General features: G+C 38.0%; 1 protein-coding gene across 1 annotated transcript in view; it reads left to right on the top strand.

Annotated features, from left to right (window-relative positions):
• The first annotated feature begins 12,445 nt into the window (after window positions 1-12,445).
• The window catches only part of pcca (propionyl-CoA carboxylase subunit alpha), a 249,052-nt gene continuing 236,902 nt past the window's right edge, over window positions 12,446-24,595 (top strand). The window contains exon 1 of the mRNA XM_002937086.5: window positions 12,446-12,553. Coding sequence (XP_002937132.1) covers window positions 12,500-12,553 — 54 coding nt within the window. The 5' untranslated portion in view covers window positions 12,446-12,499. The remainder of the gene's footprint in view (window positions 12,554-24,595) is intronic.

Raw genomic sequence — 24,595 nt, 5'->3', positions numbered from 1 at the left:
GTAGATAAAGTGTTAAAGAGAGATAACAGATGGGTAAAATATGAAGCAGAAGAGCAGTTTGATGTTCATAACACAGGGCTTCCTTATCTATAGGTTATGGAGTAATGGTATCCCTATATACAACATTTTACATATACTATTTAGGTTTCTCTAAGTCAAGAATTAAAATGTCTTTAAAATCTCACATACTTTGTGTATATTTCTTTTTCTGCTCCATTCTAATGAAAGTGCTGAATCTAAATGAAAGCTTGAAGATGTTTCCTTTATAACCTGTGAACAAGTTGGTATCTGTTGGTGTTTCCATAGTACTCTAGCTAATGCAACTTTACTAGCTGTTAGAATATGAAATGCAATAATTTCAAGTGTTATAGTTTAGCATACAAACTGGCAAAGGCTTCTGCTATTTGCAGTGGATTAATTATAATTTTACCATTATCATCTAGCTGACTTGAATCTTGGATTTAGCTTTAGTATTGTTTATAAAATATTCCTCTAGTTGCTTTGTAAAGTATTCCCTGTCTTTATTATTGTTTAGTAAGGACTCATTTAATCTCCAATTATGAATAGGGGGTCTTCTAAGAAAGGATATAGGTGCATGGTCTGACCATGTTATAATTCTTATCTTCACCTGTTGCAATATTATTTGGCCAACTAAAAACATATCAATCCTGGTATAAATACCATACGGGTGTGAATAGAATGTATAACCTTTATCTTTAGGATTAAGTGTTCTCCAGATATCATAAAGATTATACTTTAGGATTAGCTTTGCTAAAGGTAAAGAAAAATCTGGAAGTTTACTATTGTTTTGTAGAATTTTTCAGAATCTGAGGTGGCATCTAGATGGTACCTATAAAAAGGTTGCCTTGTTTATGTTTAACTTTCTCAAATAATGGTGTCAGAAAAGAGAGTAGTGAAAAAGTTACGGGCATATAAGTAACATAAGGTAAGAATAATTATTTTATTTTACTTAGCAAAATAATACTGTATATCTACCAGCAGGATCAAGGTCAGTGTCTATCAAATCAAATGTTACTTTGGAGTAAATCATAATAATAAAATCTTTTTTTTCTGGAACTGAGGAAATAAATATGTATGAGAATTTATAGGACATAAACTGAGAAATGAGATCCTCACAGAAAAACTACATCTGCTTTGTTTTGTTTCATTTGATACCAAGTTTTAGACCTCTTATATGGCACACTGAGACTTTGAGAGAAATACACTTAAATGGCTGTGTCATTAAATATGAGTAATTGAGTTAAAGACTATGCTGCCAAGTAATACATAAAACTTTCAAAAAGTGCTATAAACATTGAACTATGAAAATATACTTTAAATCCCATTTCAGCAGTACTGACTTTGCCTCTTCTGGGCAGTTTAAAACTGTTGTTATTCCATTTCTGGCCACTATCAGTTTAGTTGGAAACTCCCATTTATAGGGAATATTGTTAGCTCCGAAAGTTGATGTGAAAGTAGCGAATTCTTTTTGTTGTGCGGATAAAGTTGAAGCGGATAAATCAGCAAAGGTGTTAACCATTTTAAATTGATCTGAAAGATCTTTTGAATATCTGAAATCTCTGATAAATGCATATTTTATGAGGAGATAATGGTACCTCGCTATCACATCTTTTGAGGCTGAAGTAGGTGCTTTATATAAGCGATGTACTCTGTCAAATATCAGAAAATGTTCAGGAGCTTGTGGCAGTACTGCAATTGTTAGACTTATGAGGAACTCTACTAAATCTTGACCTTGAATCTCCTCAGAAATTCTTATAAAACACATATTGTTTCTATGTGACCTCTCTTATATGTCTGTGACTTTTTTCTTCAAAAAAATTTCTCCCTCTACACTAGTGCAAATATCTGAATTTTATTATGTGCAGAAACCATTTGCTCTACTTTATTCTTCAGGTGTGCTGTTCTGTCTCCTATTCCTCTCACTTAATTTTTTTTATATCTGACACTATGGGGCACTAAAATCCAAATTTTTGGGGGCTTAAAACATAATATGGTAAAAATTCTGAGTAACCGTGATAATTTCTGATGTTCTAAAAGGTCATGAAAATGCTTTTATCGGTCATATGAAAATATCGCAATTGCATTCTGAAAGTGACAATATTTTCGTACCGAAAAGTTCATCAAACCACAAAAACCTTTCTGGCTTTGAAGCCTTCAATTGCCTGGTTTTGGAAGCCTTCCATAGGACTCAATGGCACTCGACAGAGCCAACCTGGTGAAAAGACAGACCTGACGAAATTCTGATGAATTCCGAAGTGTTTCCACAAAGTGATGATTTTTTTCATGGACCTTTAACGAAAACCACGAAAAAGTAGTGGAATTTTAACAAAATTTTTGCATACATTACAAAATGTTCTATAAATTAGAAAAAATACGAATTTATCTTATAAATGCTTAATCGGAGTTTAGTAAATGTGCCCCTATTTGTCTCAAGTCATTTTGAAGTGTTATGCAAAGTGAATTTAACAACTCTTAATGTGCTTTTAGTAATGGGTTTGTTTGTCTCACCATTCGCATCCATCTCAATTTGTATTTCATTGTAGTGCATTACAGGCAGTAGTGACAGACTTGCTGCGCCATTTTGTGTATGCTGCTCCTCTTAAACTATGTCATGAAGCTCTGTTATTCTAAGAGGTAAAGCAATTTTTTTTAGATTTGCCCATGTTGTAGAGGTATATTGAGCTATCTGAAGTGTTAGTATTAATATCTGAGCTATTTCAGCAGAGCTACCTGAATGGTTTAGGCACCAGTAAGAAGAGAGCGGGAACTACTGTACTACTTTTCATTCCTGTCGGCGGTTAGTCACAGGAATAGCTCAACTGTATTTGTACTGATTAAAGTCTGCCTAATAAAATGTAAGAGAGCTAACAACACTGGAGAATTTAAAATCCCTATATATGTTTTTATCATAACTATACTTAAAAAAACCTTGATACAGCGTAAGGAAAAAGCGATTGTTACTGTATGTACAATCATGTGAAACAGTAAGTACACCCCACTAAAGTTTTATTTTTTAACATATATGGACATTAAAGATAGATAGAAAAATGCATGGAAGTCAATGGGAAACTTTTTTTAAATTTTTTATAATGTGACAATTTTTTTTTTTTTTTTACAGCTGTTGGAGTCTATGGGTGTTTTTTGCAGTGAAACCCGATGGAAAATTTCATTCATCACTAATGGACATGTCAATTTTTGATCTTAATTTAAACAGTATATAAAAATTCATTCAACAAAAATTGACAGATTTGTCATTACTTTCTGTAAAAAGTTAAGTACACCCTTGGATCTAATACCTTTATTACTTTTCTTGGCAAAACTTTTTCTTATAACCGTCTACGAGTTATAGCATCTTTATGGAATTTAGATTCAGACTTTGACCATTAGATCCAGGCTTTTATTTCAGAACCCTCTGTTTCTTTTATTTTTTTCAGCCATATTATTTTGGCTTATTATAATGCTGCAAGGTCCACTTTCAGTTGAGGGGCTGGTACACTGTAAAATCTATAGCTGATGCTATGATCGTGATCTGCCGAGGTCCTGATGCAGCAAAGCAGTCCTGAACCATATCACTTTCATCACCATGCTTTTCATTTGGTATCATGTTTTTTCTTGTGAAATGCTGCTATTTTCCAATCATATCTTCTAATACTTCGCAAGATAACTATTTTTGCTTCGTCTGTCCAGAGCATATTATTCCAAAAGTCCTAGTCTTTGCCTAGGCGTTCATGAAGAAACTTTAGTCTTGCCCTGATGACAGCAAAGTTTTCCTCCTTGCACACATCCCAGGTAGATCTCATTCTAAAGAAAGGCTCATTCCCAATGACATCAATGACAAAAGTTACCTGTAAGTTCTGTGATAAAACTATGGGGTTCTTTAAAGATTTCTTTCAGCAGCATGCATTCTGTCATTAAGCCCAGTTGGTGATCTTTTTAAATCTGTTTAAATGTCTTTGGCATTTATAACCTGCTTTGTATAGGCCTGAGGCAGATCGATCTAGGCATAGTGACACTGCACAATTCAATAAGAATATCAAACTAAGGGGCACATTTACTAATCCACGAATCCGAATCACGAATGGGAAAAATTCGTATTGGAAACGAAAATTTCGGAAGATCACAAATATCACGAAAATGCTTACGAAAAAATCGTATTAGTCACGATAATATCGTATTGGCAATGTGAAAGTCACGAAATTTTCGTACCGAACAATTGTAAACAGCGGTAAAACCTTTCCGATTTTTTCGTGCAAATGTCCGAAAAAGTCGTGCGGTGTACGAAAAAGTCGTGCGGACGCCCGAAAAGAATCGGCGAAAATACACTCTGAGCATTCACATGAACGCTCGAGCGTTCGTGCTTTTGTAAATGTGCCCCTAAATGTCTGAGGTTCAAATAAGCCAGATTCCTCCAAGATCCTCCGTAACAGTGTTTTAATCATTTGAACCTATTCTGATGACCCTAATTCTTAAGTATTTGAGCTAGTGATAAATGTAGGTGTGTACTTACAAATGAAGCAGTAATGTTTATTTAAATTACACAGTGGACAAAATGTAAACATGCATGATACTTGTTATATCACCTTTAGCTAGTTATGCTGTTAAAATTAAGATCAAATATTTATGTTGAAAAAGTCCAAAATTGCCATTGAGTTTACTTTTTCACATTATTGTATGTTTGTCTTCATGTTAAAATGTATTTTTAACATTAAAATTAAGAATTACAACTGAAGAGTTATTTATGGGTATCTTAAAATTATCGCAGAAAGAAAAATTATATTTATTTACTCTAGAAAGCTTTACTGCACATTTTTTTTCCACTGTAAAAACTACCCTCATTTGGGACAATCCAAAGACGGTAGTTACATGGCCATGTGTGCCCAGCAGCCTACTAAATAAAAACATTACTTTTTATTTACCGGAATACTGTGTTTGGATTGTTTAAACATTTGGTATGGTTGGTGGCAAAGCACCTGGAGGGATGCGGTATGCAGAGTGGAATAAAATTATAGGGCACAATGATTTTTTTAAGTTGTACCTACCTATTTTACCCTGCTTCACTTACAAAATCACCCACTTTTAGGTTCCTGCACGTATATAAATATAAAATTAAAAATGAAAAATAAGGAATAAAAAATGAAAATTAAGCTTAAGCCATAAAATGCATTAAGCTTCGGTCCCTGTGATGCTTTCAATGGAATCAATAAAAGTGACTTTTTTTAAAGAAGATGTGATCCCAATACTCCGTCTATGCTTTTGCTTGGATCGTTTGAGATGCACCTGGATCAGGGGTGCTTAGTGGCATGGCATCACGGGATCCTGACGCAGTGGAACCGATCTGGTGAATGCTTCCCTTTATAATACTATTTCACAATGAGATGAATGCCTACAAATCAATATTAAAACTAAAGAAAAAAAATACATTTGTTGGTTTAAGAATAAAATTTTAAATGGTAGAGTGAATTATTTGCTATGTAAATACAGTAATTTAATTCAAAAATAAAAAGTATACCATAAAAACCATGACAGTATCTCTTTAAGGTCAACTACATTGCCCCCAATGAACTGTCTTATTAGTAAATTTACTATTTATATGAATTGCTTATTATAGAGTAACATTAGCTGTGTATATTGGGAGCTATTTACTGAATTATACGAGTGTCTCCTACATAACCTTTCCTGCAGTGTAATGACTGGCTACTGGGCCCCACAGCAGCATCATTGGGCCCCTATGCTTACAAAATTTGCAGAGGACAATGCAGAGAAGGTTGACAGGGGCAGGCAAGGGCAAACTCCACTGATCATCAGTAAATAAAAAAGGAAATTCCACAGCCCCCCAATGAACTGACTGAATTATTAGCACATTCATTATTAATTCTAACTATTTATATGAACTGCTTATTATAGTATAACATCAGCTGTTTATATTGGAAGCTATTTACATGAACTTCCCAACAGTGGAATAACTAGTTATTGGGCCCTACACTTATGCAGTTTACATAACGTATGCAAAAACTTACATTACTTTCAAAGAAAGTTACTTTTAATTGGAACATTAACACCAAAAAATGAAAGTGTATAAAAGTAATTTAAATATAATGTACTGTTGCCCTGCACTGGTAAAACTGATGTGTTTGTTACAGAAACCCTACTATAGTTATATAAATAAGCTGCTATGTAGCCATGAGGGGCAGCCATTTAGGCTGGAAAAAAGGCACTGGTTACATAGCAGATAACAGATAAACTCTGTAGAATAAAATGCGGCTTTATCGGTTATCTGCTAAGTAACCTGTGCCTTTTCTCCTTTGAGTGGCTGCCTACATGGCTACAGAGCAGCTTTGTTTATATAAACTATAGTAGTGTTTCTGAAGCAAACACCTCAGTGTAACCAGTGTAGGGCAACAGTGCATTATACTGTAATTAATTTTATACACTTACACTTTTCATTGGTGTTACTGTTCCTTTAAACTGAACTAACACCCTGCTGCTGCTCCTGCTAAAATAATGACTTATTAGCACATTAATTATTTTTACTATTTTTATGAACTATCACTGACTAGTTATAGGGCCACACAGCAAGACCACTGGGCCCATAAACTTGAACTGACCAATGACCAATAATTAGCACATTAATAAATAGAACTCTTCATATGAACTATTTAAGTTGTTTATATTGCACAAACAAGAGGCTTGGCCAAAATTTTGCTACTGCAAACTTGTGTTTATGGTGGGCACTATATAAATAAATTGTACGGGGGGCCCCAAAGTTTACATACTACTAATTATCTATAGTAGTGTTTGTGAAGCAAACACACTAATTTCACCATGGCAATAGTACTTTATATTTTAATTACTTGTAAACCACTTTTATTTTTGGTGTTACTGTTCTTTAAAGGAGAGGTCCCCAAACTTTTTAATTAAACATTTAAATTTTTTTAACATTTAATTATATATATATATATTTTTTTTTTATTTTATTTTTTTTCAAATCGGTCCGCACTCCCTCCTGAATATCGTTTCTTGCAAACTTCATGGGTGCTGCATGTGGTTGTATTCTATATAATTACGTGCCCATGTGGGCTTTCATACGTTGGCAAGACAGATTTAACTTTGCGCCAGCGTATGGATGCCCACAGATCAGCAATTAATATGGCTTTTCGGGATAATGGAACCATGAAACCTGTGGCTAAGCATTTCTTAGAAGTGGGACATAGGTTGCCTACTTTTAGTTATAGGGCCATTGATCATGTACCCATGACCAGACGCGGAGGAGATAGATCGAGGCTGCTGCTCCAACGTGAATCCTTTTGGATCAAGAAACTTGACACACTCTCACCAAAGGGATTAAATGAGTATTGTTCACTCAATTGCTTTTTAGCGGTTAGATGAATCTAATGAACATCAATTATTTTAGTGTTATTATGTATGTACTTTTTGACTATGCAGATATGGGTCCCTCTTACCTTGAGCAAGGCATAGATTATGCTTGTCGGGGCGGAGGGCCCTGCCGGCTGATTCATGTTATGGGGGTGGGGTCAATCTTGTATATAAAGTTTTATTGAATGTATTTGCAATTAGGGTATAACATCGTGAACAAGGTCCTAGACCAGGACCGAAACGTTGATGTAACAATTATGTAATTATTTACAATAAAGTCAAATAACGTGTTGGGAGTGCGCATAATCCTTACCCGGAACCCAGGCATCTTTTGTTTTGGTGGTGTGTGCCCTCTCCTTATTATGTTATATATATTTTTTTTTTCTCCTTAACAGATATTCCTGAGAAAAATTAGACCTATCTAATATTCAAGTAAGAAAAGGTTAAGATAAAAGGGTTGTTTGTTTGCTCCTGAAAAATGCATAATTTGACAATGTACTAAAGCAGTCTAGTAAACTCTTGATGCATTATATAGAGCAGGTATCCCCATAAGATTAAATAAGATTACGGTTAAAAATCGCTACCCCCTTCCCTTGATTTCAGAGCTCTTTGACAGGGTTAAGGGTACTTCGATTTTCACTAAGATCGATCTCAGGGGTGCATATAATTTAATCCGGATTAAGGAAGGCGATGAGTGGAAAACAGCCTTTAATACTTGTGATGGGCATTATGAATATTTGGTAATGCCTTTTGGGTTATGTAACGCTCCTGCTGTCTTCCAAGAATTTGTTAATGATATCTTTCGTGACCTGCTTGAACGCCATGTTGTAGTATACCTAGATGATATTCTGATCTATTCTTCTAATTTGGAAGATCATCGTTGTCAGGTTCAGGAAGTACTACTGAGACTTAGACAGCATCGATTATATGCCAAGTTTGAAAAATGTATTTTTGAGGTTCCTTCTGTTCATTTTCTGGGGTACATCATTTCTCAACAAGGTTTAGAAATGGAACCAACCAAGGTAGAGGGTATTTTGAAGTGGGCTCAACCTCTCTCCTTACGTGCCATTCAAAGATTTCTAGGTTTTGCCAATTATTATAGACAATTCCTTAAGGGGTTTTCTTCCCTGGTGGCCCCAATCACGGCCCTTACAAAGAAGGGGGTTGATCCCAGTATTTGGTCCACGGACGCGATTGAAGCTTTTAAGCTTCTTAAAGAAGCTTTTGTCTCTGCTCCAGTTCTGCGTCACCCAGATTCCACCTTACCATTCCTTGTTGAAGTTGACACTTCTGAGGTGGGAGCTGGAGCGGTATTGTCACAACGTCACCCTGTTACTTGTAAGGTTCATCCTTGTGCCTTCTTTTCAAGGAAATTCTCCCCTACGGAGGCTAACTATGACATCGGTAACAGGGAACTGTTGGCAGTTAAATGGGCCTTTGAGGAATGGAGACATCTGCTAGAAGGTGCCAAACATCCTGTTACCGTCTTCACTGATCATAAGAATTTACTGTATATTGAATCTGCTACGTTTGAACCCTAGGCAGGTAAGATGGGCTTTGTTCTTTACCCGTTTCAATTTTATCCTAACATATAGACCTTGGTCCAAGAATTTAAAAGCCGATGCCCTGTCCAGGAGTTTTGTCTCATGTCATAAAGAAAACCTTGAACCTGACACTATTCTTCCTAAGGAAGAGATTGTGGCTGCCCTGAGTCCTGACCTTTTGGCCTCTCTCTCTGAAGCTCAAATTAACTTGCCTAGAAACGTACCATCTGGTAGGTTTTTTGTTCCAGAAAATTTACGCGAGGCTGTTTTGTCTGAGACCCATGACTCTAGGGTAGCAGGGCATCCTGGCCAAAGTAAGACTTGTTCACTGTTATCTCGTTCCCTTTGGTGGCCTACTATGAGACAAGATGTTGGCAAGTATATTAACTCTTGTGCAGTTTGCCAACGCTCCAAACCATCTAGGTCTCTGCCGCAGGGGTTATTACAACCACTTCCTGTTCCCGAGAGGCCGTGGACTCATATTTCTATGGACTTTATTGTTGAGTTGCCGTCCTCTAATGGTAATACTGTTATTTGGGTGGTAGTAGATCGCTTTAGCAAGATGCGTCATTTTGCCTTTAATAATGCCACGCATGCTTCCACCCGGGAGTCTCCTTTTTATATTGTTTATGGTTTCCATCCAAGAGGTTTTTCGTTTTCGGAACATTTTTCTGCTGTTCCTGCGGCTAATTCTATGATGGAGCATTTTTCAAAAGTTTGGCAGAGAATTCAAAATTCTCTGTCCTCGGCCGCGAGCACCCAAAAAAGAGCTGCTTTTTGTCTCTCTTTTAAAGGCCAGGGTGGTTCGCCAGCATTCTCCTCCTCCTCCAGTTTTGTTTGATGGTCAATCTGAATATGAAATACAAAGGATTATCGATTCACGCTTATCCAGGGGAGGGTTACAGTTTCTTATTCACTGGAAGGGATATGGTCCTGAAGAAAGATCATGGGTTTCTGCCACTAATGTTAAAGCTGACCGTCTTATCAGACAATTTTATGCTAGATACCCTGAAAAACCAAGGGGTCCAGTGGCCCCCTCTAGAAGGGGGGGTAATGAAAGGGTACCTGGGCGGGCGGGGATGCCCGCCGCTCTCCAGGCGGGGCGCCCGCCTCTCCTTGCGCTGATGCGTGCGTCCGGCTCTTCTGGCGAGCGGTGATGCTTGCGCTCCCTCTTGAGCCGGCGCGACGTATGACGTCATCGCGCAAGGCACGAAATTCAAATATTTCAAGGCGCCTGCGCATATTTTCGTCGCCCAACTCCAGTTTTGCCTCCTGATTACCGTTTTCTGCTATTCTGATACTGATTACTGTTTTGACCCTTTGCCTGACCTTGACCTTGCCTGTTTGCTGCCTGTACTGACCCTTTGCCTGTTTTTTGACTACGTCTTCCGGATTTCGATTGTGTACCTCGCTGCCTGTTCGGTTTTGACCTCGGCCTGTTCCACTTCGTCTCAGCTCCCTAAACTTTACGTTAAACGCAAGGTTCCCTTGCCTGCCCAGAACATTCGCCCTGATCCTCTCACAACAAGTCCTGGCGGCACCCAAGTAGCGGAGGGCTCCACCCGAAGCGAAAGGTGGTTGTTATAGGCAGAAGAGTGAGCTCTGACCGGGATCTTGGCTTTTGTTCTGGGTTTGGGATACCGAGCGTGACAGCACCATTCTTGGCCACTTCTCTCACCCCAACTCCCACTCTGGGCCAACTCGCTTCTACCCGACCTACAGGAACTACAAGACCACACCTATTGGCCACGACTGGGTTTTAAGAAACTTGGCGACCTAACGCTTGGTCCTCAGTTTCCCACATACCAAGACCTACAAGACAGAGCCCTGGGAAAGCAGATACAATTTTATAGGTACCTCCAACTTCGGCATGCCTTTCACGTACAATTCCACACCCTTCCCCCTACAATAACCACAGTAACCTTAGAGGGCATCCTGCTCTCTCCATCTCCCAGAACTAGAACAAAAACAATGGGAGGAAGGCACAGAAAATGCCTATAACTTCCTAATCCCAATAAAGGATACGCTCATACAGTACAAATTTCTGCACCAAACCTACATAACACCCCTCAAACTGATGAGATTTGGGAGGAGACAGGATGACCTCTGCCCAAGATGTAAATCCCCCGGGGCCAACTTCTTTCACATAATTTGGTCCTGTCCCCCCCATACACAAATTCTGGTCCAAAATAATGGAAACACTAGCAAGTGAACTGGGTACACCACAGATAGTAGACCCAATAACTTGCTTGTTAGGAGACATAGACAAAATACTATCCACCAACGCGGCCAGAGTCAGGCTGCGCACGCTCACGTTCTACGCCAAAAAAACAGTAATTATGCACTGGATGGGAGACACCATCCCCTCCCTAACATTCTGGAGAAGGCTGGTGGATGGAGCTCTTCCCCTTATCAAATTAACCTACGAAACAAGGGGTGCATATGACAAGTTTGACAAGATCCGCTTCCGTACTGTGCTCTGTGTGCGTGCATGAATAGTTATGGCAACAGGCAGAGTGTGCGCACACAGAATGGTGCGGCTCGGCGGTCACCCTGGAAAACCCGAAAGCAAACATTTTCCACTGCCAATCCACACCGCTGTGTGGGCACACTCTGGCTGTTGCCATAACTTTTAATGCACGCACACAGAGCGGCGTATGCAAGTGGATCTGCTTCTCTCAGCCAGGCAGAAATGCACGGGGCTGAGAGAAGCAGATTAAAGCTTTGTCTCCCCTCAGCCTTAGCAATGTTCATAGTTCATTACATCATTAAAGGAACAGTATACTCCACTTTTCAGTATAAACTCAAAAAAGGACTTGTGATGTACATACTTTTTTTTGCCTATTGTTTAAAAAAAAAAGTATTTATGGTTTCTTTTATTTCTGACACTAAACAAAAATATGAAGCCAGTTCCACTGAGAAGCCCCTAAATACTCAGGTTCTAAGGCTGCTGCTTAGAAGTGGGAGATTTTTGTTTTTGGTGGCCTGTTCCCAGTTTTCGATACTAATATACTAAAAAGGCTTACAGCTTTACTGGTGCTGTTTAAACAAATATAAGTACCGTTTGCCAGACACCATAATGTTAAATGGCAAAATAATACATTTTTATTGAACCTGACACTTTAAAAACATATAAATACTCTGTATATAAAGTGCTCATTAGTTCAGTACTTATTACAGGGAAGAGCTCAGTCACTTTCCTGAAATTAGCAAGCTCTGCAATGCCAGAAAGAAGACTTTGTTAAAACACTAAGTTGAAAGTTACACGACCATATGTACACAGTAACTGGTTAACATACTGTTTTAAAGCACCTTACATGGTACAGCGCACTTCCACAGCTTAAAAAGCCGGCACTAAATGACACACCTACTGTCCGATACTGTCCTCCAATCGTCCTAAACTATACTGCTCCTTCTACCACAAGGACAGGATCGAGTACGGGGCGTGAGATGACGCACTTTCGTTTTAAGCATCTGATTGGCTAAATACCTCTTACTCCGCCCATTTTCCCGCCCAAAAGATACAGGCGAAAGGTCAGCTGTGGCACTCACTGGCAGCAATGGCGGCGCTCAGGGTGCTTGCAGATGTGCAGAAACTGGTGTTAACCTGGCAGGTGAGATGCGTCTCTATAGAAAGGGAAATCGGGGAGAAGATAATGTGCAGTTATTGGCGGATTTGCGTCACGTGAACATTAATTCACCTTGGTTGGCGGCTGTCATGGAGATGACTGTTCTGCCAGGCTCTGAACTTGACCTGTATAGTTGCATATGGTGGCTGCTGATAGGCACGTCTCTCTGTGGAACAGTTTATTTCCATCTCCCCTGTGTCGTGTCGACTGCGTTTTGGCTTTTAAATAAGGGGAATTCCTAGGCTTTCTTATTAAAAGCACATGGTACACATGGGCTCTGTGTTCGAGTCTTGATTGATTAGACCAGTGCAGTGTCTATGCGTGTGTATTGCTGTGTGTGTGTGTGGCGTGTCATTTCACACTGTAGCTGTTAGACTGTAAGACTGTTTGGTGCAGGTCATAAGCAGCCGATTACTTGTGGTTTTAATGGTAAATAATGGTTTACTACACATCAGATTGCGATCATTCCTACTTTGAGTAATTTTATAAAAGAATGAATTGGGCTTTTCTCTATGCACCCTCTATAGATCTGTAAATGTGCCCTAAAAGACTCCTAATTGTCATTAAATTAGTTTAGTTACTATGGTGACTTCACAATTGTGCAGTTAAATGATTTATGGATCATTACTAATTATACACACTTTCACTACAGTAAACTCTACAAAGGGTCATGTACAAGGGTCATTGAGTAAATTTGTCACTGAAGGCATAGGTTGGTTTAGAGACTTGTTGAGGCTGTAAAGCACATGTGTCAAGCACAAGGCCCACGGGCAGAATATGGCCCTTCTGGCTGTTTTATGTGGCCCCTGGTGACTGTGCAGCACCAATTGCCTGACTGCATTGTGCCTGACCGTACAGTATCTTAATAAAAAATTTGGCCGGCATCTTAGCCTGTGTTTTTATTTTAGCCTCCTTATGTGATTGTATTTGACACCCCTGCTGTAAGGAGTGGGTACAAGCAACAAAGCCAGTCTTTACTTCAGTCACCTTCTAGCTTAACCATAAAAAATAATATATATATAATCTATCTCTCTGATCGCAAAACTGCTCCTAAGATTATATATTCTATAGAGGGCACTTAATAATAATAATAATTAAGTTCAGCACATGCTGCTTTCAATAGCAATTACATTTACATGTAACTTTTAAAGCACTGGAATTTTTTAAATAAGTTCATATTGGAAAGTTGCTTAGAATTATGTTTTCTTTTATTAGGCAAAAAGTTTTTTTTCGGTATTGACTTACCTTTAAACATATATTACTGGACTTGCAGTTTACAGCTTACTCTAATATAGTATTGACCAAATAGTAAAGCCCCCACAAATCACCAATTTTGTACTTTTCCTAGCAATTTTATTCTTTAGCGTTCATGATAATTAGTGGTTTTACACGCTTTTCAACAGAAGAGTTGCCCTAGTGTTGTGGCCAGCTGACCACCACACTAAGGGGCACATTTACTAATCAACGAATCCGAATCCGGATGGGAAAAATTCGGATTGGAAACAAACATTTTGTGACTTTTCCGTATTTTTTGCGCTTTTTTCGTCGCCGTTACGACTTGCGCGAATTGTAACGACTTTTTCATAGCCGTTACGATTTGCTCGTATATTGTCGCAACTTTTTCTTATTGAGCGCTCGTAAACGGCGGGCAAAACTTTCAGACTTTGCATGATTTTGGAAGCCTCCCATAGGACTCAATGGCACTCTGCAGCTCCAACCTGGCCCAAGGAAAGTCACGATACTGAAGCTTGAATGAATCCGAAACTTTCGTACTTGGCGCGACGGCTACGAAAAAAGTCGCGACAATTCGCTCAAGTCGTAACGCTACGAAAAAATCGCAAAATACCGATCATTACGAAAAAAACGCATTCGGACGCTTTTCGGACGTTCGTGGATTAGTAAATGTGCCCCTAAGTGACTAATAATCAAATAATCTCAGTGCTTCTGTCTAAGGTTTTCCTGCTCCCTTTTAGCTCATTTAAACTTTAAATGGGGCAGTTGATGAGATGTACGAGAATGGTGCAGAGAATCACCCAGAGACATTTTATGCATCAGAGGTGTTTCTTAGCTTCTTGTGAGGCTGATCAGCACAGAACTGTGATTAAAGATTATAATGTTACCAGTGTAAGGCTAAGGCGGGGGTCCCCAACCTTTCTTGCTCATGAGCCACAGTCAAATGTAAAAACACTTGGAGAGCAACACAAGCATCATAAAAGTTCATGGAGGTGCCAAATAAGGGCTAAGATTGGCTATTAGGTAGCCTATTAGGTATGCACACTATCCACTTACAGGAGGCTTTAATTGGTAGTAAATCTTGTTTTCAGTCAACCAAAACTTCCCACCAAGTCATGAATTAAAAAATAACTACCTGGTTTGGGGGCACTGAGAGCAACATCCAAGGGGTTGGTGAGCAACATGTTGTTCACGAGCCACTGGTTGGGGATCACTGGGCTAAGGGTACACAAGGCCCAGCCTCGGTTTCTCCTCACCTGTGTTTTCTCTGCAGACAGAGTGAAACCATTGTGCTCCCATACACTCTGTTGTGTCTCTGCACAGGCATGGCATTGGCCCGTGAGAATACACAGAAATTAAAAACTATGATGTTACACACCTATATCTGCTCATCAGCTTCTGAGGAGTAAAGTCGAGTCTGTGCCTCATCTGCTCTTAGCCTGGGCATACTAGGGGAAAGAGAATTACGGATGTTATGAAAATTTACAGATTAAAGCACCTGTATGTTGTAGTCCAGCACCAAATGAATTGTTAAATCCAGTTAAATTAATCTTTTCCACATTTCTCGCAATTCAAAAGGATCCTACTATTACAATTCTGCAAGCTCTCTGAACACCTGGGTTCCTGGTTCAGTGTTCATGTGATTGTTTTTTAGATGCCCCTAGCACATTTATTTCTGCCATCAAAAGAGTAGATATCACAGTAACAGTGTCTGATACTTAATCTAATAGCTTTGTAGGCTTTTTACTGGACAGTCCTCGTGCATCTGTATTTATTTTTAGAATGCCTGTTGGAAGAGTTAACCCCAGAATGAATACTTAACCAACAAATAGTTTATATTGTGTTAAGTGACCTATTAAACAATTTTGCCAAACTGGAATTTATATATCATCCTTTCCCTTGATGACCATTTAGTGATGGGCTGTGTGCTGAGATCACATGACCAGAAGTAATGCATCTTCAGCTTTAAAGGACAAGGAAAGGCAAAGTTACTTGGGGGTGCCGAAATGTTAGGCACCCCCTAGTAACTTAAATCGCCTACCTTTTACCACGGACTGGTGCCCCTGTTAGGAGAGAACAGCACCAGCCTGGGGAAGCTGCAGTGCTTCCTCCTTCCTGCTTCGCGCGCGCATGCGCAGTAGAGTGAAAAAGCCGAACTTTAACAGAGAAGTCAGCTTTTCACTGTACTGTGCATGCGCCGGTCTTGGGGTCCCGGCAAAACGAAGCAGGAAGGAGGAATCGCTCGCTACAGGTTACAGGGTGCAAGGTAAGCAAATAAAGTCATTTGGGTGTGCCTAACATTTTGGCACCCCCAAGTGACTTAGCCTTTCCTTCTCCTTTAACAGGAAGTAGTGTGGAAGCAAAAGGCAGGACTCTGTCCATTATGTGGCTGGTGTGACCTAGCATGTATGTGTGCCTTGGCTGCCCTTAATTCTTAAGCAATATTCTATTTAGGAGTACCCAGTAGCATGCGCTCATAAAAAAAAAAAAAAAAAGTATAGTTTTATGATGAAGCAGGGTTTTACATTTGAGCTTATTTATGCAATATATTTTTTTAGAGACCTACATTGTTTGGGGGTATAGTTTTCCTTTAATGGAAGAATAGTACCCCCCCCCCAGCATCGTTTTGCTACTCATATTATCATTAAGGATAATAAAAGAACAGTGCAATCGATCATAATCATTAACTTTCCCATTCCTACAGAGCAGCCCTCTGTCTTTAAGCTTTTGAAATGCATATATGCAGTACATCCCTGCTACACATGTGCCCGACACTCTGGGCATATGAAACCTGGGTACAGAGAAATGCAAAAATTAATTGGTGAATAACAATTGTTTCCTATGGATGTACCATATACTAATTTTTTAGTATATGCCACTGCACTGCACATCCATTTTAAAATGGAGCAGCTTTTTAGCACATGAAATACCCCTGAAATTGCTCCCTGCTGCTACCCCTTGAATTAAATGGAAACTACCGCAAATTTTTTCGCAACATATTGAAAGAAAATTGTAAACAGCTTTTCAATACACAGTAAACACATTTAGTTTTTTCGTGTTTGTAAATGTAACTGACATTAAAACTCTGCCCTCCTGGTTCTGAATTGTGACAGTGTAACAAATATCAACTGATTTGCAGACCTTGAGGAAAACAGCATTTTGCTACATTGTTTTAAATACCGAAAGTGAGTAAAGATAACAGAAATGGGAAAAAAAGACTGATTCCAATTGCAATTACACTTTGCAAAACCTTTTTAGAAGCATTTCATATTTGTAATTGATGTGTATTGGGGAATTCAAAGAATTTACATTTTTCTTTCATTATGCAAAAACAGGTATAGGGTGCAGATCCCTTTTGTTGGCACTGTTACTTGTTATTATACAAATCAAAATAGAAACTGTCAACCTAGATCAGCCAAAAAAAAAGAAAAAAAAGAATCAATATCATTTATACATAAAATAAACCCACTAGGATTGTTATTTGATTAAAATGGACTTTATTGGGGATAATTTTGAGCTCTCTGGTCTGGATAATGGGTTGGGGTTGAGAGCTAAAGTTTGACAGCTTTACAGGGGTAGTGCAACAGACCCTGATCTGTTTGCTATTCCTCTTGCCACAGTCTAGCTAATTTTGTTGGCCAGTATGTGCAGTTTAAGCCCAAGTTGATTTTCACTTTGCACTACTTGTGTAGGCCTTTCCACTGGAGATTCCCGTTGTTGCCAGTGGAAAGGCATTTTGGAGTGATTATTCACCCATGGTAGCAGAGATCTATTGTCTATCCAATTCTTTTAAATTTGTTGAAAGACTGTGTTAAAATTGTCTCCCATTGCTAGCAGTGTTCTCTTAAGAAGGTTTTTATTCATGGTCGCCCAGCCTTGCTTTTGCCATCATACTTCATAATAGGGTGCTATCAGACTTTGTAGAAAATGTTCTGATTTGGCTGGCACAGTGGGAAGGACACTCAGAATGGCCTCCTAGAGTACCAGTGTAAAGGATTGTATGGTTCCATACGACACCTAGTATATTTAGCACTGTCTGTATCTAATTTTGCGAATATGGGCTCCCAGTGCCAGATTTTCTGATGGGCCCTAGAGGATCTGTGGCTATAAAAAAGCCTCATACTTGGCTTCAGCTTTTAAATTTTGTTGATATTTTGTCCGAAAAACGTAATTCAAGGGTTAATTTCTTCCAATCCCAGCTAACACAGTTTTTTACATTTCAGTTTGTAAATTTAAGTTGAAAATTAGTTGGCAACTGCCTGGTTTAATGTGCATAAATAATATTTCATGTTTAGGGATGAATGTTGTGTTGTTTACAGAAAACAACCATTAACTGAAACTTCTAAGTTCTTCTGTAATATACTTTGTATTTGGTTTTATATTTGATTTAATTGTTTTACCATTATTGCAAGCATAAAAAGGAAGTTCATTCTCTGCTGTATAAGTTGCCAAATGTTTTTGGCCTCTTAAGCTAAAGCACAGGGATTTAATGTAATATGGCACTGTACAGTATTGTATTTGTTTTTTCTTTTACCTTGAGTTTTATTTTACTGTTTTCATAAGTGTTAATTTGGTACAGTGCTATAAAACAGTGCTACTTTCACCCTGGTGTAAGGGGAGGGAAATTATAACTTAGGGCAGGGATCCCCAACCTTTCTTACTTGTGAGCCACAGTCAAATGTAAAAAGACTTGGAGAGCAACACAAGCACCATAAACGTTCATGGAGGTGCCAAATAAGGGCTAAGATTGGCTATTAGGTAGCCTCTATGCACACTATCAGCTTACAAGAGGCTTTATTGGGTAGTAAATCTTGATTTTATTCAACCAAAACTTGCCACCAAGTCAGAAATTCAAAAATAACTACCTTGTTTGGGGACACTGAGAGCAACATCCAAGGGGTTGGGGAGCAACATGTTGCTCATGAGCCACTGGTTGGGGATCACTGACTTAGGGTTTCTATATTGACCTAAGTACAAGGCACAAGTCATTTTTTTTACAGTGCTATAAAGAAGGTTGGATCAGTACATACTGTACATAGCTGTTGCACAAATGCAAACATCCATTTTCCAGAACTTCACACTTACAAATTTGTGCACTAGTAATTTGAATTGCAGCAGATCTTCAAGTTATCAAAATTAGATCTTCCTTGTTTGGAATGTTAGGTCAAGTTTTATATGCATATTTTCCTCATTACATTCATTACATCTTTGGCATTCATTTTATGATTTCAGATGAAAAGAAGCCTCAGTCATGACTTTTGCAACACATCTATGCATTCTTTTGTAATTTAACTGTGGTAACATTTTTGTGTCCTTATTTGAACATGCATATTATCAGTGACTGAAAACTGCTAAATGCATACTAATATTATTAAACTATGTTAGACAGAATCTGAAATGAGAAGTCCTGATATTTTTGGCATAACCCTTTGCTTTACTTCAGTTCTGTTTCCAAGTCAAATATTTTCACTGAGAAAGACATGCTACTTACATTTTACTTACTTGGCCCACTCATTTTAAACCTGTGGTTGGTTACTGTTTGTATGTTATCTTGTACACTTTTTAGTTACCTTTTTTTACATTCCCCTTTTTAAGTCTTTCCTGTTGTTGAATTCCATTATACTGAATTCTTGGCATAGATTTAATAGTTCAGATAGTTTAAATAGATTTAATAGTTTATATCATTTATTGCCTCTTGTAGCATCAATGATGGCTTGCAGTCTTTTGTGATTGTTGTGAATGAAGGCCTTTATTTTCTCAAGTGCTAAGATGCATTTTGATCTTATCCTTTCAAATAATTTTTTTCTAGAAGTTTTGTTGCTGTTTTGCTTATTGTAAGCGGCTGTTTTGTGACATTGGTACTGCAATGGATTTTTGTTTTGGCAATTCTACCATGCAGCCCTCTTTTGTTATGCACTCCTTATGCATGCTCAAACAGCCACATCACTTTTATTTAATGAAGCCTTTGTTTCTGTAGAAGCTACTTGTGGGTTTTTCTTTGCATCCAAACAAATTTACCAGACAATTTTGTCTGAAATATTTGTTGGTTTACCCGACTGTGGCCTTGATTAAAGGAAACACATAGCATAAGTGAAAACCCCCCCCAGTGTGGTGCTCTTTACACTCTGGGCTTAAAATTATAATTTTCTTAAAAAAAAAAAAAAAAAGTCCATTTATTGGATCTCCCCATATTTCTGCTGCGGCGCCTGTCTGTGTCTAAAATAAAGTGTAGGTGTGTTTTAATGGACCCTGCCAGAAGCACAGTAGTAAAAAGGATATCACAGCCCTGCAGTCACACAAGCTTGAATAAGCTTCAGTTCCCTATCGGGTCAGTCTAGCTGTTGATTTATTCCTATCCTACAGTGCTGTTTCCCTGAGTGCCGCCAGATCCCCCTGGGTAAGGAGGCAGCAGGAAGTGGTACTGATAATTGGGACCAGTAGGGTTTTTGCATACATTTTTAATAAATCGGCCAAAAACATATCCTTTAAAAGTTGTTTTTCTCTTTCCCCTTGCTTCAGTAACCAGCAAAGTAATTACAGGTCTGGAAAAGACACACAAGGGTTTCTCAAGAGCTAAGAAACTAATTGACTATTATGCATAGACACTAAGGGGTATATTTATCATGCTGCGTAAAAAGTGGAGTGAAGCATTACTCGTGATGTTGCCCAGGGCAACCAATCAGCAATTAGGTTTCAACAGTTAGAAATCCAAAGCAAAGCATCTGATTGGCTGCTATGAGCAACATCACCAGTAATGCTTCACTCCACTTTTTACACAGCATGATAACTATACCCCTAAATACTTTGGGCACATGTAAAGCTGGCCATATGCACTAAGTGGTATATTTATCATGCTGTGTAAAAAGTGGAGTAAAACAATACTGGTGATGTTGCAGCCAATCAGATGCTTTGCTTTGCCTTTCTAACTGTTGAATCTAATTGCTGATTGGTTGCCCTGGCCAACATCACCGGTAATGCTTCCCTAATTTGCCCACCTTGGGTGGGTGATATAGGGCAAATTAATTTGGTTAATCCTAGAGCCAAACAATCGAATTACAACAACGTGTATAGGAGCAGTCGGAGCAAGGATCATGTTGATGAGTTTATGTAGTCCTCGATCTGACCGGGAAATCAAACACCTGGACGATTTTCAACCAGATTTTGATCAGGGAGGTCTGTTGGGGGTCCCCATACATGGGCACATAAGCTGCCGAATCGGTCTAAAGGGCTTAAATCTGCAGCATTAATCTGCCTGTGTATGGCCACCTACCATACAGGTACAGGTAGGCTTACTCCTTGATGAAGGCTCAGCAATATATTCAAATATGCTGGAGCTAGGAACACTGATGCTTTGTACCAATTATTGGTAATTTTAAGCGTCACAAACATTGTGTGTGTTCTTCTTGAAAGGTACCCAAATCTGAGTGTTGCTTAGTTATAGTCACTGCTTGGTAAAGCCAAACAAAATACATTTGTTACACATAATCATTTTAAACTTAAAAGGTTTTAATGAGTTCTTAGCAATGAGTGTTTATAGGTGATCTTAATTTGTGATTGTGTGGAAGCAGAATGGCAGGTGTAGAGGACATTTTGTATTAAATTATTATAAATATGTATTTTTTTCATTATAAATCACAATGCTTTCTTTATGCTTTTCATTTTTTATTACATACTTTTTGTAGTATCCATTTATTGACTCCAAAACAGTAAAGTTTGTCATGGTCCCCATTACATTGTAACATTTTAAAGTAGAACATTGTCTCACAAACATTTTATTGAATGTAATAAAACTGTATGGTTGTGGGTTTTATTCTGCTTGACAGGATTTATTTTAGTGCAATTGAGAAATTTACTAGGACAGCAATTGGCTTTTACCTTCCTTTGCTGATTTTAGACTACTGTGAATTTAAGGCAAGGGTGAAACTAACATTTTTTTTATTGTTTTCATGCAACTTTATGTACCTGCTTGTATTTATAATGTATCTTTGTTACTTTTCTAAGCCACTGTGATTGCTGAACCTTGCTAGTTTTCATTTGGCTGAGGTACCCAAATAGTCATTTTTATATTAAGAGCATGTAGGCAACCCATTGTGTTATGTGTATGTTTAATAATAAAGAGGGATAGGTTTGCCTCTGTGCCAACTAGTGACAGAGAGAGGCAAATTTGAACCCACCAGGAATTAATAGAAACAAGAACTTCAGTCACCCTGACCTTGTTGTCAAACACCGGTTCATATGTGGCACATACCAAACTGCTTCTTTAAAGGACAAGGCAACTCAAAATATATTTTTTTGCCTAATAAAAGAAACCAAAAATCTAAGCAGCTTTGCAATATACATTTATTACAAGTTTGTAATGGGTTTTGAGTTATTTGTATTTATAAATGTTATTAGAAGCAATGTTTGCCTGTCCTTTTCTATTCTCTGCCCTGGTGACTCAGACTGTTGAAACATTGTAACACAAGCCAGCAGAAGCAAGACTTTTGCAACATTGTTTAAAATGTAACAACCAGGAGTTCAGCAAATGCTGCTTTCAATAGCAATTACATTTACAAATAATGTTTAAAGCGCTACAAATTTTTAATTATTTCATATTGGAAAGTTGCTTAGAATTATGTTTTCTTTCATTATGCAAAACATTATTTTTGGGGTTGACATGCCCTTTAAGTGCTTGGTTTATTATGCTTTAGGGAAAATGTATTTCCTTCCCTCACCCTACGGGCAAGGTCATTTGCAAATTTACAGTTCTTAAGGTGGCCATATATGCTAAGGTGTTGTAGTTTATAGGTGACTGGTCATATGGTTTACAGCTGTGCATGGAAAAACAAGCATGTAAAAAGACTTAAGTGTGACATATTACATTCTCTATCAGAATGCCACAGCACTTGTGTGCGTGTGCAAACCTTGTATATAGACATAATTTGCTTTATGATTTTATGCCACATTTTACATAGTAACATAGTAAGTTAGGTTGAAAAAAGACATACTGCCATCACGTTCAACCATAATGCCTATATATAACCTGCCTAACTTTTAGTTGATCCAGAGGAAGGCAAAAAACCCCATCTGAAGCCTCACTTATTTGCTGCAGAGGGGGAAAAAATTCCTTCCTGACTCCAAGATGGTAATCGGACTAGTCCCTGGATAAACTTGTACTAAGAGCTATCTCCCATAACCCTGTATTCCCTCACTTGCTAAGAAGCCATCCAACCCCTTCTTAAAGCTATATAATGTATCAGCCATTAGCTTTTATATTTCTGCTGATATTGCAGCTAATTGACCTGTTATGTTCTGCTATAGAACAAAAAACTTTTTGGTCTAAAACTTTAAAGATGGATTAATAAGACTGTTTTTTTTGTGATATTTTTAGTTATTGGTGAAACAAACATTTGTTTACTTTTGATGGTGACATCCCCCCACACACATGCAATATGCGATCACAACCGACAAATGCCTTCCATTCAGATTCTATTGTTTTCCAAACTCATCACCTACAAGAATGACCATTAATCATAAAATAGCTTGATGTATTGACAAAGCTATATTACAATGTTGAATTACAAGTATAAACCTTGGACTAGCACTTGAGGTAGTGTTTTCCTTTGCAGTCAGCTCATGTAAAGGTGTTGTGTACCTCATAAGCAGGGACAAATACTTGAATTCAAAGGCCATTCATATATTATGCTGTTAATTGGTGTCATCTGCAAATCCCTATGGACTCCCATGTACAAAAGTGAACTGAAAACCGGTATGAGAATTTTTTGTAAACTGACCACATTTTGCACCCTTAAACTATTTCAGTCTACCATGTGGCTGTCCAGCTGAACCAATGATATAAGTAAACTGTCTCGCTCCAGTCTTCTAATACATAACTCATTCTAATGTTAGCTGTTAAAAAGGAATTAATAGTGAGAACATAAAAATGGCTCATGCACATTTTGATGAAAAGTACATTATGTCTATTACTAATTACAGCCCTTCCCTCCTAGAGAAGTATTTATTTGCTTTAGAATAGAAGCATATTTTTAAAGCAAACCTATCCCTCTTTATCAGGCAGTGTGTGCTTCCAGCAATTCATCAAAACTTGTAACCCAAGTCAGTTGGCAATAAATCTTTCCTTCCTTCCTATGCAGACGGAGGTTCTGAAGGCTGTTTCTAATCTTTGTAGGTATAAGGAATAACTCTGTGGGTCAAATAATAGGAAGACTGATACAATGACAACTCTTCCTTACCTTTTGCTAATTTAACATCTGACAGAAGAGACGTGCTCAAGTTCTTATTTGACTCTGTAAAGAGCTTCCGAGGCACCTTTTGTCAAATATCTTTATTTTTATGCTCTGAAAGATCAGCAGACTAATTGTAGTTATATTTAAATAATTGGGATGTCAGATTTGCAGAACCTGCGTGAATTAAGGATTACGGGAGCAGTAGATCACAGATATTTAAAAGGGTAGTTCATTTTTACAAACTGTGTTATTTTCAAATGGCATACCAGAGATATTTACTTTGTTCAGTTTGGTTTCTTTTTTGTTATTTTTGTTGTACCATTTTTTTCTAAAATATATTTTAAAATAAATGTTTTATCTTCTTCTAGGTCTGTCAGATAGGTTGTAGGCCTTGTAAATTATGAAAATTTGTACATTAGTAGTTCATACAGAGAGATGCAAGCAACTAATAAACAGTTATAATGGTATGTAACAGATTTTAGTAAAGCTTTGGGAGAATGGTGCAGAAGCTGATATTGCTGACCAATGTACCAAATAATGTATGATACTTACATGAAGGAAAATGAAA

This window comes from Xenopus tropicalis, chromosome 2, assembly GCF_000004195.4.
Source record: "Xenopus tropicalis strain Nigerian chromosome 2, UCB_Xtro_10.0, whole genome shotgun sequence".
NCBI classification, from domain to species: domain Eukaryota; kingdom Metazoa; phylum Chordata; class Amphibia; order Anura; family Pipidae; genus Xenopus; species Xenopus tropicalis.
The sequence above is the reverse complement of the archived record's forward strand: the minus strand, read 5'-3'. Positions and strand labels throughout refer to the sequence as shown.